Source organism: Gorilla gorilla, chromosome 1, assembly GCF_029281585.2.
Source record: "Gorilla gorilla gorilla isolate KB3781 chromosome 1, NHGRI_mGorGor1-v2.1_pri, whole genome shotgun sequence".
NCBI classification, from domain to species: domain Eukaryota; kingdom Metazoa; phylum Chordata; class Mammalia; order Primates; family Hominidae; genus Gorilla; species Gorilla gorilla.
Window position 1 is genome coordinate 102,649,404 of NC_073224.2, and position 16,247 is coordinate 102,665,650.

General features: G+C 43.3%; 2 protein-coding genes across 23 annotated transcripts in view; both read left to right on the plus strand.

Annotated features, from left to right (window-relative positions):
* Positions 1-3,513, plus strand: part of TPM3 (tropomyosin 3) — a 35,984-nt gene extending 32,471 nt beyond the window's left edge. For 10 of the 18 annotated variants that reach the window (XM_004026770.4, XM_019023055.3, XM_055360166.2 and 7 more), the window contains one exon: positions 2,154-3,513. In XM_004026770.4, coding sequence (XP_004026819.1) covers positions 2,154-2,236 — 83 coding nt within the window. In that variant the 3' untranslated portion in view covers positions 2,237-3,513. Of the gene's footprint in view, positions 1-824 lie in introns of all 18 variants that reach the window. The other 8 variants (XM_004026772.4, XM_055360176.2, XM_004026771.4 and 5 more) reach the window with 2 other exon arrangements.
* A 1,138-nt stretch (positions 3,514-4,651) lies between these two features.
* The window catches only part of NUP210L (nucleoporin 210 like), a 166,148-nt gene continuing 154,552 nt past the window's right edge, over positions 4,652-16,247 (plus strand). For 2 of the 5 annotated variants that reach the window (XM_055360127.2, XM_055360113.2), the window contains exons 1-2: positions 4,652-5,037; positions 7,006-7,142. In XM_055360127.2, the coding sequence (XP_055216102.1) occupies positions 4,835-5,037; positions 7,006-7,142 (340 nt within the window). In that variant the 5' untranslated portion in view covers positions 4,652-4,834. The remainder of the gene's footprint in view (positions 5,038-7,005; positions 7,143-16,247) is intronic. The other 3 variants (XM_031010422.3, XM_055360132.2, XM_055360119.2) reach the window with 2 other exon arrangements.

Sequence of the window (16,247 nt, forward strand, 5' to 3'; positions counted from 1 at the left end):
TCTCTTAAGATTGAAATATGCAACTCTGGTCATCACATCCATGTTGAAGGCAAGAGGGAAAGCTAAAGTTTTCCCAGAAGCCCCCAGCAGACTATCTTTCTGCATCTCATTGGTTAAAACTGGATCATATGATCACCCCTAGCTGCAAGGGAGGCTGAAAAACAACAGGATAGTCTTGAGTAGCTTATACCAGTAATTTGCCTTCCCTGGGACTAGGCACACTATTTGTTGACTCTAACAGGTTTGGGGTTCTTTTAAAGAAGAAGAAGAAATTGAATATTTATTGGCTAGGCCACTGAAACGGGTCTATCACACAATATCTGTAACACAAAGCATTAGAAAGTATAGGAGTGAATGAGTGTGGGGATATTTATCCCAGTCTACTGTTTATAATGCTGTTTTGAATGCTTTCACAGAAAAATGTTCAGCTTTTCACTTCCATTCCTTTCAAACCCTGATTATTGTGAACACATTTCTTCGAAGCCAACTGTATTCCTTCCTTTGCCATTTCCCTTGTTTCAGTTTCTCAACCCAGGGAATAAATATTGTGAAGGAAGCATTTTTTCTCCCTCAAAATGTTGTCCTACCAACTCGTCAGTCTGAATTTCCTCTGTTGGTCTTTCCACCAACTGACTGACTCTTATTGCCCTCTATCTGAATCCTCCTTGCATCCACCCTGCCTTACAGATGCATGTTATATATACCAGCTAGTTGAAAGACTCATAATTTACTTCTGGTACTCTACTAACTTTCCCTTTTTCTCTTTCTCCTCCTCTTTTTCCTCTCCTTCTCTTGTGTTCCCCTCCTCTCCGTTGCTGCTGCAGAGCGTCTCTACAGCCAACTTGAGCGAAACCGCCTGCTTTCTAATGAGCTGAAGCTAACGCTGCATGATCTGTGTGACTGATGGGCAGGGCTCAATGATGCCCATTAAACTGAGCTTACTGCTCACACCACTGACCTGGACCCCAACAAAAAGCTGATTGTCTTTTTAAAAGTTATTATTTTGCCCTGAGCAAATTGCATTTTAATTGGGGCATTTAGAATGTTGATTTCCTAACAGCATTGTGAAGTTGACCATTGTGAAGTTTCTGTCCCTTTAGAAGAGATTATGGGTGAAGAAGGGAGGGGCCTGAGAGATTATAGTGAGAAAACTTGCGAGAATTTTGTTTTCCACCCTTATTTGCTGCTCTTTCACTTGTGCACTGACTGTAGGATATGTTCCCTTGCATGGATGTTTTTAACAATAAAAGGACTGACTTGACAAGTTGTTGTAACTGCTTCATCGGCAGGCCCAGGGATGGGTCCTTCTGACTGGGTGGAAAAAAGGGAAGTGAAAGAAAAGTTGTGGGATATGAATATGGGTCTGTGTTGCCATCACCTTCTCTGAGTTGAAGATTTGAGTATTTTCCTCACCTCTTTAGAGCAGTCAGAGTGGTTTGCTTGCTAGACAGATTAGATTCTCCTTAATGTTCAGCTGCTGATTTTCTTTCTGACTTTTGCGTCCTTTTTCTGGTTTTATGTTTAATTTCAAGTAACTGTCACAAGCTAGTTCTGTTCAATAGCTCTGCAGCAATCTCAAGGTTTGCTTACAACTACTTGTTTCAGTAGTATTCTTGGCTTTGTTTTCTTTAGAGATTATTTGACTTAACTGTGAGCGCCCTTTTATTTATCCCATCAGTTATTACTTTGGCCTCTACTTTTTCGCAAAAAACATGTAGTGCATGAGGATCTTCCTGTGCTCTTTATAATCTGAGATTCTGATGTTTCTATTGTTTGCAATGTTCAAACTCCAGTGAGCCATTTCAAGAGGGTATTGTTATGTGGGCAAAACCTAGAAAAGTGGATGGCTGATGCTTCAGGCTTGCTCTTTCATTGACTGAAAGCTGAAAGTGTTGGTTGGATGTGGGAGGGAGAGGAAATGGCTGATAAGGGCCCTAACTCCCTCACCCAGGAAGTGCAGCAACACCTACAACTTCAGTAGGCAAGCCAAAGGCCCTACAAAACTGGGTGATGTAATAGCTCACTTCTGTGGCTGAGAAGGCAGCTGCTTTATCAGTCTGCAGCTTCTCTGCAACAGGAGCAAGTCTCAAAGAGCGGGTAGACCTTGAAATTTACTTCTAGTTTTTGTAACTTCTCTCCTTTACCCCCATTAGATAAACTGAAATGCACCAAAGAGGAGCACCTCTGTACACAAAGGATGCTGGACCAGACCCTGCTTGACCTGAATGAGATGTAGAACGCCCCAGTCCCACCCTGCTGCTGCTCCTCCCTCTGACCCAGACTCCGCCTGAGGCCAGCCTGCGGGAAGCTGACCTTTAACTGAGGGCTGATCTTTAACTGGAAGGCTGCTTTCTCCTTTCGCCACCCCCTCCTTCCCTGTGTCTTTTTCGCCAAACTGTCTCTGCCTCTTCCCGGAGAATCCAGCTGGGCTAGAGGCTGAGCACCTTTGGAAACAACATTTAAGGGAATGTGAGCACAATGCATAATGTCTTTAAAAAGCATGTTGTGATGTACACATTTTGTAATTACCTTTTTTGTTGTTTTGTAGCAACCATTTGTAAAACATTCCAAATAATTCCACAGCCCTGAAGCAGCAATCGAATCCCTTTCTCACTTTTGGAAGGTGACTTTCACCTTAATGCATATTCCCCTCTCCATAGAGGAGAGGAAAAGGTGTAGGCCTGCCTTACTGAGAGCCAAACAGAGCCCAGGGAGACTCCACTGTGGGAAACCTCATTGCTCTGTACAAAGTACTAGCTAAACCAGAAAGGTGATTCCAGGAGGAGTTAGCCAAACAACAACAAAAACAAAAAACGTGCTGTTCAAGTTTTCAGCTTTAAGATATCTTTGGATAATGTTATTTCTATTTTTAATTTTTTTCATTAGAAGTTACCAAATTAAGATGGTAAGACCTCTGAGACCAAAATTTTGTCCCATCCTACCCCCTCCCAACTGCTTACAGAATGGATCATGTCCCCCTTATGTTGAGGTGACCACTTAATTGCTTTCCTGCCTCCTTGAAAGAAAGAAAGAAAGAAGATTGTGTTTTTGCCACTGATTTAGCCATGTGAAACTCATCTCATTACCCTTTTCTGGGTTTGAAGCTGCTGTCTCTAGAAGTGCCATCTCAATTGTGCTTTGTATCAGTCAGTGCTGGAGAAATCTTGAATAGCTTATGTACAAAACTTTTTAAATTTTATATTATTTTGAAACTTTGCTTCTTTGGGTTTGTGGCACCCTGGCCACCCCATCTGGCTGTGACAGCCTCTGCAGTCCGTGGGCTGGCAGTTTGTTGATCTTTTAAAGTTTCTTTCCCTACCCAGTCCCCATTTTCTGGTAAGGTTTCTAGGAGGTCTGTTAGGTGTACATCCTGCAGCTTATTGGCTTAAAATGTACTCTCCTTTTATGTGGTCTCTTTGGGGCCGATTGGGAGAAAGAGAAATCAATAGTGCAACTGTTTTGATACTGAATATTGATAAGTGTCTTTTTGAAATAAAGAACCAGTCCCTCCAACCCTCAGACCTATTTGACTTTTATTTATTAAAACTAAATGTGCTTTCTCCACAGAAGCTATGAGGTTTGGATTGAAAATAGCATCTTTGTGGGTGGTAGCAACAGGATTTACTCTTTATTATTATTATTTTTGAGATGAAGTTTCATTCTTGTTGCCCGGGCTGGAGTGTAATGGCTCGATCTCGGCTCACTGCAACCTCCGCCTCCTGGGTTCAAGAGATTCTCCTGCCTCAGCCTCCCGAGTAGCTGGGATTACAGGCACCTGCTACCATGCCCGGGTAATTTTTTATATTTTAAGTAGAGACAGGGTTTCACCATGTTGGCCAGGCTGGTCTCGAACTCCTGACCTTCAGGTGATCCACCTGCCTTGGCTTCCCAAAATGCTGGGATTACGGGCGTGAGCCACCGCACCCAGCTGGAGCAACAGGATTTAATATAGAGCAAATGTTTAGTTTTATCATCTGTAAAATGGAGATAAGTATTGTCAGAGTAAACATGAAGATTAGAAAGAACACTTAATGTGCTGGGCCTTTTGTAGGTTAACACTGACATCTCAGGCTGAACTATATACATTTTCCTTCACAACCATATCAATCCTTATAAACTATGGATTTATGCTCCTTAAAACAATATATAATGCTGATCACTACTATAAATGTGTGGTTTTAACCAACTCTACTGAAACAGCTTTGAGTTTATATTCTGTTTGGATATTTGGAGAAAACAACAAGAAGTGCTCTCAGAGTATTTGCTTAGAGGCCGGCTGTGTGAGTGGATAACTTTGAAAGCTGCTTTTGAGACGCCAGTGTCTGGCATTTCCTGCATTCTGGCCTGGAGGCCGGACGTGAATCTGACTTCTAGTAAAAATACACGGTTCCCTTGACAAAGTCGAGCTGTTTATCCCAGAGACTGCACAATTTTCCGTTTATAGGCATGGACCAATGCTAACTGGAAATCATTGCAAAAAGTTTTTTTGTCGGGCGGAGGGTGTGGTGTTAAGATAAACAGTGTGCAACAGAAGAAATTAAACTGGAAGAAATTAAAGGTTTTTTTTTAGACTTTTCTGCTTGTTCCTTACTGTTAAAAAGGTCTGCCATCCAGTATTTAGGAAAGCCCTTTAAGAGAGTTTGAGGTGTTTTAGCTGGGTTTGTGCCAAAAGTTTCCATTATATTGGCTTGCTGAAGGACTGCATTTAAAAATGCCCACACATCCGAGCAAGAAGCACGTCCCATCCCCCTCTGCTGACGTCACGCCTGTGGATTGGCTGATGGAGCTGTGAGCCGGCTGTAGTTGAGCGGGAACCCGAGACCTGGCAGTCGCCATGACTGGCTGTCCGGCGTCATCAAGACGCCGAGGCTTCGGGCTCTTTTTCTTCTTTCGTCTACACCGCCTCCTGTTGTTGTTTCTGGTTTTGCTTGGGACCCTGGCCAACAAACTTAACGTGCCACAGGTGTTGCTACCCTTCGGCCGAGAGCCAGGCCGGGTGCCTTTCCTGCTGGAGGCGCAGCGGGGCTGCTACACTTGGTGAGGGGTGGTGGGTGACAAGGATATGCACCCTCACTACCATCCAGTAAGGGTGAGGGGGGTTCCCTCTGTAAGATCCCACAGGAATACCGTGTGGGGCCGCGTGAAGGGGCCTAGCCGGTAGGGGAGGAGAGTGTGGTGTCAGTGAAGGTGGCGAGGAGCAGACGCTTGGGTGTGGCGTGTCCTACTCATGTGGTATATCCTCCAGCTGTGTGACGATCTTCCAGACGTGTGAGGAATTCTCGGGATGTGGGACTGGCCTCTTCTCTGTGTGTGTTGGGAAGGGGTGGTCACTATGAGCAGCCGTCAGGGTAAAGGGAAGCCCTGTGTTGGAGGCCACAGGTACTGATGACTTCCAATGTAAACAACTAGAGTAAGAGGAAGTTCCCCATATCTGAGGAAATTTCTGTAGGAACAGGAAAACTTGGGGTGCGAGGGTCCCCACTAACTATAGATGAGCTATTCAATGTGAGAAGGACTTAAAACACAACAGCCAAGTATTGGGGGTTAACTAAGCACTTTACATGTGTTAACTCATTCGCTTTTTGCAGTTTTATGAAGTAAGTACTATTACTCCCATTTCACAGACGAGGAAAGTGAGGCCCAGAGACTATGAAGTGTAAACTTCTGGGAATATGAGAAGATTCATCGTGGGTGGAGATGAGATCTGTCTGTATTATCAAAATTGCCCCATTTATAAAAGGGTACCCGCTTGAAGTGTGAGGACAGGGGGTACACACAACTCCGGGATAATGACTTCCTGACTGAAGATGAAGAGACATGATTTTCTGGTGTGAGAGGACCCAATGATGGGTTATGTGGTTGCCTAAGGTATGAGAGAACCTAACCGAAGTGAGCTTCAGGATGCCAGTGCATTCATCCTAGATGGAGTAGATACCCCTTTGCCATCTCCTAGGAGAAGCAATGAGGTTTGTTCCGAGTATAAATTCACCTCTCATTTTATGAGGAAGGATAAGGAAAGTGAGCTTGTAAGATGATCCAGTGTGACGTGTGTGTTTCCTGACTGTGAGGGTGATGCAAGGCATCTTTCCAGCATTGAAAGCCATTTCTTCTATCACTCCAAAAATATTAATGAGGCCAGGCATGGTGGCTCACGCCTGTAATCCCAGCACTTTGGGAGGCCAAGGCAGGAGGATTACTTGAGGCCAGGAGTTTGAGACCAGCCGGATCAACATAGTGAGACCCCGTCTCTATTTAAAATAAAAACATTCGGCCAGGTGCAGTGGCTCACGCCTGTAATCCCAGCACTTTGGGAGGCCGGGGCAGGCAGATCACTTGAAGTCAGGAGTTCAAGACCAGCCTTGCCAACATGATGAAAGCCCATCCCTACTAAAAATACAAAAATTAGCCGGGCATAGTGGCAGAAACCTGTAATCTCAGCTACTCGAGAGGCTGAGGCAGGAGAATTGCTTGAACCCTGGAGGCGAATGTTGCAGTGAGCTGAGATCGCCCTGCTGCACTTCAGCTTGGGCGACAAAGTGACTTGGTCTCAAAAACATAATAAATAAGAATAAAAACATTTATGAATGTTTTTGGTATTCTGAGTTGGACTCACACCTCATAATTTAGGCAACTTTTCCATCCTGGATATCAGCAGCCTGGTTTCTAGGATTGAAGGAAACTTTCCTCAGAGTATGAGAAAGTCCCGTCTCATTACTAGAAACACATCAGTCGTATTTCTGCATACTGAGGGAAGAATATAAAAATCTTTTTAAAAAAAAATTGAGGGAGGGATATTCCTGAGACTTTGCTCAAGGGATCATTGGGAAAGTTCTCATCAATCTCTCAGTTTAATTATCGCATCCCTAAGCAATGTTCCTGCTTTAAAAAGTGTGATTTACATATACCTGGTAGTATGTAACATGGAAGAAGTGTGAGAATCTATGTTCCACTAAAAGTTAATTTTAACTCACCTATTTCATACTCTTAAGAATTTTGTTCTGGCAGGCATTCCACCCATCATGATGCAGTTACTGTTGAGCCTTTATATGAAAATGGCACCTTGTGTTCCCAAAAAGCTGTACTCATTGCTGAATCTACGCAACCGATACGCCTCAGCAGTATTATTCTTGCTCGAGAAATAGGTATGTTGAGAGCAAAAACACTATGTATCACTTCTTCTGGGGTAGAATAATCTGGTATTTTCTATAGATAGTTAACATAAATGGTGTTGGCTTCAAATGATAAAAGGGAGAATAAATGATTCCTGGCTGGCTGCAGTGGCTCACGCCTTTAATCCCAGCACTTTGGGAGGCTGAGGCGGAAAGATTGCTTGAGCTCAGGAGTTTAAGAACAGTCTGGGTAACATAGTGAGACCTATCTCTACAAAAAAAAAAAAAAAAAAAAAAAAAAAAAATTATGGCTGGGGGCAGTGGCTCGCGCCTGTAATCCCCCCACTTTGGGAGGCCGAGGTGGGTGGATCACCTGAGGTGGGGAGTTTGAGACCAGCCTGGCCAACATGGTGAAACCTCGTCTCTACTAAAAATACAAAAAAATTAGCCGGGCGTGGTGGTGCACACCTGTAGTCCCAGCTACTCAGGGAGGCTGAGGCAGGAGAATTGCTTGAACCTGGGAGACACAGGTTGCAGTGAGCCAAGATTGTGCCACTGCACTCCAGCGTGGGTGACAGAGGGAGCCTCCATCTTAATAAAACAAAATAAAATAAAAATGAAGAGTGTTAGGCAGGATTTTCATTTTTTCTTTGTTTCTTTCTTTTTTTTTTTTTTTTGAGACGGAGTTTCGCTTTTGTTGCCCAGGCTGGAGTGCAGTGGCACGATCTTGGCTCACTGTAACCTCTGCCTCCCAGGTTCAAGCGATTCTCCTGGCTCAGCCTCCTGAGTAGCCGGGATTACAGGCGCACTGCCACCACGCCTGGCTAATTTTTGTATTTTTAGTAGAGAGGGGGTTTCTCCATGTTGGTCAGGCTGGTCTCAAACTCCCGACCTCAGGTGATCTACCTGCCTCAGCCTCCCAAAGTGCTGGGATTATAGGTGTGAGCCACCGTGCCCGGACAGCATTTTCTCTTTTTTTAGAGACAGGGTCTTGCTTTGTTGCACAGGTTGTAGTGCAATGGCACGACAGTAGCTCACTGCATCCTGCCTGGCCTGCGCAACACAGTGAGACTCCATCTCTACAAAACAATAATAATAAATAAATTAAAGAATTTTTAAAAACCACCTAAAACCTATTCTTAAGTGGACTTTGCAATTAGATAGAACTAATCTGTTTTTGTTTCCAGACAAAAACTTTGGAAAATTTCCTAGTACATCTGAGTCATCACTTTTCCCCCACTCCCTTTAACCTTTTGGTTCCTAGGGAATAAGAGTCCTCTACTATTGTTCACCAGATTTTTTTCCAACTACTAACACCTATTCTACAAATTCTGTTACTGGCCCTCTTAATGTTCTCACATGTGCATTCAGTGACAACTATATCTTAACTGCCGCCTGGCTGAGAGGACTTGTAAGATGTCATCAATTATAAGATAAATCCCAATTGCAGAGATGTTAAAAGATAAAAAACAAGTGTCTAAGAATCAATGAAATATGGTATGATATTCTCAAACATAAGAATCTTTGAAGACCATGTCATGCAGGGTAGCCAAAAAGGATAGAGAAGGATACGAAAGTCAGAAAAAACAAAAAACATTGATTTGGTCACATATGCGATTTTTAAAATGTAATCATTTTTAACTACACAAATTCATTCTGATATAAAAAAATTCACAGAAGTACTAGGAAAAATGTCAAATCTTGCTCTCAGCTTAACTTCGTCTGACTTGTGACCAATTTTCCAAAGTTAAGTATCCTTAAATCAACTTTCCCAATTTTACTATTAATACAATTGTGTACATAGATGAGATTCCCAGTGGTAAGGGCCAGTCTTGGTGTCCTACTAGGAGCATCTGAATGGGAGCAAGTAGTAGGAAAGGGGTGGGATTGGGCATTTTGAAAGAGAAGTGCATGCCTAAGAGAAATTGTTCATTAATTCCTTGGACAGATATTTATTGAGTTGCCTACTTTATAAGGCATATATAAAGGTAAAAAGATGTAAGCTTGCCATTGGCATTTAAGTCCTTTTTTTTTTTTTTTTTTTTTGAGATGGAGTCTTGCTGTGTTATCCAGGCTGGAGTGCAATGGCGCGATCTTGGCTCGCTGCAACCTCCACCTCCTGGGTTCAAGCAATTCTCCTGCCTCAGCCTCCTGAGTAGCTGGGACTACAGGCATGCGCCACCACACCTGGCTAATTTTTGTATTTTTAGTGGAGATGGTGTTTCATCATGTTGGCCAGGCTAGTCTTGAACTCCTGACCTTAAGTGATCCACCTGCCTCGGCCCCCCAAAGTGCTGGGATTACAGGCATGAGCCACCGCACCCGGCCTTAAGTGCTTATTATAAAATTTTGTTTATGATGGTTTTGGTGATAGTGTAGTAAAGAAAGTGGTCATGACAAAGATGATGGATAGACTTGAGGTGAGAGACTTAAGTGCAATGACGCGATCTCCGCTCACCGCAACCTCTGCCTCCCGGGTTCAAGCGATTATCCTGCCTCAGCCTCCTGAGTAGTTGGGATTACAGACATGTGCCACCATTCCCAGCTAATTTTGTATTTTTAGTAGAGACGTGGTTTCTCCATGTTGGTCAGGCTCATCTCGAACTCCCAACCTCAGGTGATCTGCCCGCCTCAGCCTCCCAAAGTGCTGGGATTACAGGCGTAAGCCACCGCACCTGGCCTTGCACCGCTAAATTTTTGTAATTTTTGTAGAGGTGGGGGTTTCGCCATGTTGCCTAGGCTGGTCTCAAACTCCTGGAGTTAAGCAGTCCACCCACCTTGGCCTCTCAAAGTGCTGGGATTATAGCCATGAGCCACCACACCCGGCTGAGAGCATAATTTTAGGTGAAAAAGTTCACAGGGCAGATGAAGAACTGGTTTGGACAACTGAAGTGTACCTGTAGTAATGTGGACCTGTAAATAAAAATATGTTATATTATTTAATAAAGTTGTATTCTCTTCACTTTAAAAGTTAAATGTTTGATATTTCTCCTAATCATTCTAAATTTACTTGTAAATCATCCAAAGTAATTTCATTTATTTATTATTTATTTTTATTTTTTGGGACAGGGTTTCACTCTGTCACCCAGGCTGGAGTTCAGTGGCACAAACATGGCTCATTGCAGCTATGACCTCCTGGGCTCAAGTGATCCCCCTACTTCAGCCTCCTGAGTAGCTGGGACTACATGGGGGCACCACCAGGCCTGGCTAGTTTTTTTATTTTTTGTAAGACTATGGTAGTGGGGTTGCTCAGGCTGGTCTTGAACTCCTGGGCTCAAGCAATCCTGCCTCGGCTTCCCAAAGTGTTGAGCTTATAGGCTTGGGCCATTGTACTGGGCAGTTTTTTTTCTTTATGGTCAATGGCCTTATATTGAAAAGTTTTCTAGGCTGGGCATGGTGGCTCACACCTGTAATCCCAGCACTTTGAGAGGCCAAGGCGGGTGGATCACCTGAGGTCAGGAGGTCGAGACCAGCCTGGCCAACATGGTGAAACCCCGTCTCTACTAAAAATACAAAAATTAGCTGGGCGTGGTGATGGGCACCTGTAATTCCAGCTACTTGGGAGGCTGAGGCAGGAGAATCACTTGAACCCGGGAGGTGGAGGTTGCAGTGAGCCTAAATGGCATCATTGCACTCCAGCCTGGGCGACAAGAGCAAAAATTCCTTCTCAGGAAAAAAAAAAAAAAAGAAAGAAAAGAAAAGTTTTCTGCTGTTGAAGTAGTCAGATGAGTAAGCATTGTGTGCACAAGGCTTTTCCTTTTTTATGTAAGGTCACAGCTGCTTCTGTTTGCCATTGTGCTACACATTTCTCTACTGAAAAGGGGGCTTTAATTTCTCATTTGACAAGTGCTAGATTACTCAGTGCCTGATTATCAAGTTACGGATTACCTAAGATTACCCTCCCTCCCTTCCTTCCTTCCTTCACCATCCTGGAACACTTCCTTAGTGGTAATTCTACCAGCAGATCCTGTGAGATTTCAACTTACCTTGTTGTTTTTTGTTCATAGACCCCCATGTCTTTGTCTTTAATTATTTTAACTTGGGGTTCTGTTTGTCAGTTAAATGTTAATCAAGTAGAAGGCTAACTTAATTTTAAAACTTTTTAATTTAAAAATGATTTTAGATTTACAAAAGATGTAAAGATAATACAGAAAGTTCCCATATACCCTTTACCTAGTTTGCTCTAATGTTTCACTAATCTTCTCTAGGATTCAATTAAAGATACACATTGCTAAACTAAGTTGTCATGTTTCCTTTGTCTCCTTCAATCTGTGAGTTTCTCAGTCACTTTTTTCTCTTGAGACAGAGTCTCTCTCTGTCACCAAGGCTGGAGTGCACTGGCACTATCTGGGCTCACTGCAACCTTTGCTTCCCGGTATCAAGTGATCTGCCCATCCTAACCTCCCCAGTAGCTGGGACTGCAGGCACACGCCACCATGCCCAGCTAAGTTTTGTAAAGATGGGGTGTCACCATGTTCAGCCTTTTAGTCACTTTTGATGCTTTTTTTTTTTCTGAGACCGAGTCTTGCTCTGTCGCCCAGGCTGGAGTGCAATGGTGCAATCTCGGCTAACTGCAACCTCCGTCTCCTGGGTTCAAGCGATTCTCCTGCCTCAGCCTCCTGAGTAGCTGGGATTACAGGCGCGCGCCACCATGCCTGGCTAATTTTTTGTATTTTAATAGAGACAGGGTTTCACCATGTTGGCCATGTTGGCCGGGCTGGTCTCGAACTCCTGACCTAGTGATCCACCCACCTCGGCCCCCCAGAGTGCTGGGATTACAAGTGTGAGCCACCGTGCCTGGCCTTGACACTTAAAGAGTGTTGGGTGGCCAGGCACGGTGGCTCACCTCTGTAATCCCAGCACTTTGGGAGGCCGAGGCGGGTGGATCACGAGGTCAGGAGTTTGAGACCAGGCTTGCCAACATGGTGAAACCCCATCTCTACTAAAAATACAAAAAATTAGCCAGGCATGGTGGTGTGTGCCTGTAATCCCAGCTACTCTGGAGGTTGAGGCACGAGGATTGCTTGAACCCCGGAACCCCAGAGGCAGAGGTTGCAGTGAGCTGGATTGCACCACTGCATTGCGACAGAGAGAGACTTTGTCTCAAAGACAAACAAACAAACAGTGTTGGGCCAAGGGCAGTAGCTCCGGAGGCCTGTAATCCCAGCACTCTGAGAGGCTGAGGCAGGAGGAACACTTGAGCCCAGGAGTTCAAGACCAGCCTGAGCAACATTAGCAAGACCAAGTCTCTACTAAAAAAAAAAAAGAAAAAATTAGCCAGGCATGATGGTACGTGCCTGTAACCCCAGCTACTCAGGAGGCCAAGGCTGGAGGATTGCTTGAGTCCAGGAGTTTGAGGCTGCAGTGAGCCATGATCAAACTGCTGCACTCCAGAGACCTTGTTTAAAGGAAAAAAAAAAGTACTGGTCAGATGTTGTATATAGAATGTTTCTCAATTTGGGTTTGTCTAATGTTTTCTCATGATTAGCCTGGGGTTATGATTTTCAGGGAAAAAACCCACATAGAATTGAAGGGCCCTTCCCATTGCATTATTTCATGGGGTTCATGATATCAGCATGATTTATCACTGGTGGTGGTAACCTTGATCACTTGGTTAAGGTGGTGGTATCTGTCAGGTTTCTCCACTGTAAAGCTACCATTTTCCCCTTTGTATATGCTATTCATTAAAAGGGGTCATGAAGCCTAGCCCACAATTTAAAGGAAGGGGAATTGGCCTGGACAACAAAGTGAGACCCTGTCTCTACAAAAAACTAAAAAAAAATTAGCCAGGTGCGGTGGCATGCGCCTATAATCCCAACCACTCAGGAGGCTGAGGTGGGAGGATCACTTGAGCCCAGGAGTTCGAGGCTGCAGTGAGCTATGATTGTGCCACTGCTCTCCAGCCTCGGTGACAGAGTGAGACCCTGTTTTTAAAACAGCAAAACAAAAATGAAGGAGAACTGACCTTTGCCTCTTGGAAGGAGGAGTGCCAAAGGATTTGTGCACATGTATTAACCACTGCAATAACTAATAAATATTTGAGGGAGATACTTTCATGTATCCTGTTTCTCCTTGAAGCTTTACCCACTGATTTTAGTGTTTATCCATGAATCTTAGTACTGTGATGCTCTTTTTTTGGGGGGGGGGAGGGGGGATGGGATCTTGCTCTTGCAGTGGCATGGACTCAGCTCACTGCAGCCTTGACCACCCAGGCTCAAGCGATTCTTCCACCTCAGCCTCCCACGTAGCTGGAACCATAGATGTGTGCCACCATACCTGGCTAGATTCTTTTTATTATTTGTAGATACGAGGTCTCACTATGTTGCCCAGGCTGATCTTGAACTCCTGGGCTCAAGGGATTTCCTTCATACATTCCATACTTATTAACTAGTATTCTTCTGAAAGAAAGATGTCTTACGTCTTACAAACAACTTCTTCCCAGTTAATTTATTCAATTATTTATGTCAGTATGGGTTCATGAGTATTTATTTAATTTGGGGGCTATATTTCAATGTTATAATTTATTCTGTTATTCCGGTTTTTCCAGCTTTGGCCACTGGGGGCTCTTTCAGGTTGGCTCCTATGTCCTTTGTCCTTATCTTTTCTTTAATTTTTGTGATTGATTGATTGATTGTACTTTCTTACTTTTTAGTTCTATGAGATGGGCCAGGGTCATCTTAGCCATTTCTTCAAGGAGTCCTGGTTCTTTATATTGAAGAATTATATTTAGTGCCTGTAATCTCAGCGGTTTGGGAGGCTGAGGTAGGAGGATCGCTTGAGGCCAGATGTTCTAGACTAGCCTGGGTAACGTAGCAAGACTCCATCTCAACAACAACAAGAATTATATTTAGAAACCAATATCTGGGTGCCAGTGTGCTTGTTGCTACTGGTGTATCCACTGCTTCTAGGCCCTCTCAGCAACATAACTAGGAAATATATGTATATATGCTAACTCATGTATACACATATATCTACACTTATTTCTATATCTATCTGCATAGATATTAAAATAAACATGAGCTCATACTGATATCTTCAATTCTAATCTTGCACCTTAGGGTTTATTCTAGCCTTCCCACCTTGCTTATTGTAACTTCTTTCTCTGACAGGGAGAAAAGTGACTTTCATTATCTATGACGTATTTACTTATTTGTTCAATTCTGTTGTCTATATAAAGTAATTTCAGGATGAGTAATTCAATTTTTAATGTTTCTGTTGAAAGGAAGCATGCCATTTCCTGAAATAAGCATACTTTATTGCATCTTAGCCCTTGTTGAGGGCCACTTACCTGTATTATCCTATTAACATTCTCCTTTGATTTTTTTTTCAATGTTTAATTTTTTGTTTTGTAGACGGAATCTCGCTCTGTCACCCAGGCTGGAGTGCAGTGGCACAGTCTTGGCTTACTGCAACCTCTGCCTCCCAGGTTCAAGCAATTCTCCTGCCTCAGCCTCCCGAGTAGCTGGGACTACAGGCGTGCACCACCACGCCCGGCTAATTTTTGTATTTTTAGTAGAGATGGTGTTTCATCATGTTGGCCAGACTGGTCTTGAACTCCTGACCTCAGGCAGTCTGACCGCGTTGGCCTCCCAAAGTGCTGGGATTACAGGCGTGAGCCATCATGCCCAGCCAATGTTTAATTTTTAATTTTTTGTTTTTTTTGAGACAGAGTCTCACTCTGTCACCCAGGCTGGAGTGCAGTGGCATGATCTCAGCTCACTGTAACCTCTGCCTCCCGGGTTCAAGCAATTCTTTTGCCTCAGCCTCCTGAGTAGCTGGAACTACAGGCGTGCACCACCATGCCCGGCTAATTTTTGTATTTTAATAGAGACGGAGTTTCCCCATGTTGGCCAGGCTGGTCTCAAACTCCTGACCTCAGGTGATCCACCTACCCTGCCTCAGCCTCCCAACATGCTGGGATTAGAGGCGTGAGCCACTGCACCCGGCCTCTCCTTTGATTTTAAAATTCCTTAAAAGCAGATCTATGGTTAGGGACAGAGTTTATCCCTGATGTTTACTGGTAATTTGGGGTCATTGGAAAGTGGTCGTAACTTTGCTTTTTGGTTTTTTTGGATGAAGCTAAAACTAAAAATGTTACAATAGTAGAATGGAACAGCTATATAGACAGTTCTCAAATACATGGCAAATGTGGTAGGAAAGAGTGCTGTTAAAATATAGTGGTACAAAACAATTTTTATTTCATTCTCATTTTATTCTGTACTGTTTCAATTAGTGTTTCTGAATTTCATTATGGGTATATTGACTAGAACTCTGGTTGGACTGGGACTCTAGCTAGATCTAATACGGTGGTTCCCAGGCTTTTTAATCTCATGGCCCACAAGAAAAAATAACTGAAAGAAAGGAAGACAGAAAGAGACAGAGAAGTTTATTGATAGGACTGACTTACAGTTGCCACCGTTTTACTTTCCTAAATAAATACATTTAAAAAAATCTACTAACACCATTATTTCATAAAAGAAAATTTTTTACCATTTTAAAAGACGTAGAATAAAGTATAATCCTTTAATATGACTACAACTTTATCTTATTATTCACTTTTTTATTTTTTATTTATTTATTTATTTTTGAGACGGAGTCTCACTCTGTCGCACAGGTTTGAGTGCAGTGGCGTGATCTCGACTCCCTACAACCTCTGTCTCCTGGGTTCACACCTTCTCCTGCCTCAACCTTCCGAGTAGCTGGGACTACAGGTGCCCGCCACCACGCCAGGATAATTTTTTTGTATTTTTAGTAGAGACGGGGTTTCACCATGTTAGCCAGGATGGTCTTGATCTCCTGACCTTGTGATCTGCCCACCTCAGCCTCCCAAAGTGCTGGGATTACAGGCATGAGCCACCGTGCATGGCCTATTATTCGCTATTTTAAAATTTTTATTTGTTATCAGGATCTTGAAGAATTTGGAGAAAAATACTAAAATTTTTATTTTTCTTATTTTTCCATGGATGAGTAGAAACATCATAGATCAGTGTTTTGGAATCTCTGGTCTAGTGCCTCTTGTTATAAAGAAAGGCTCTTATATCTTGTTATTATGCTATTTTCTTCCATAGGTAAAAGCAGCAGTCATAGTCTTTCTTTTTCATAATCTTTAGAATACAGTTTTGAGTATTTGAGACATTT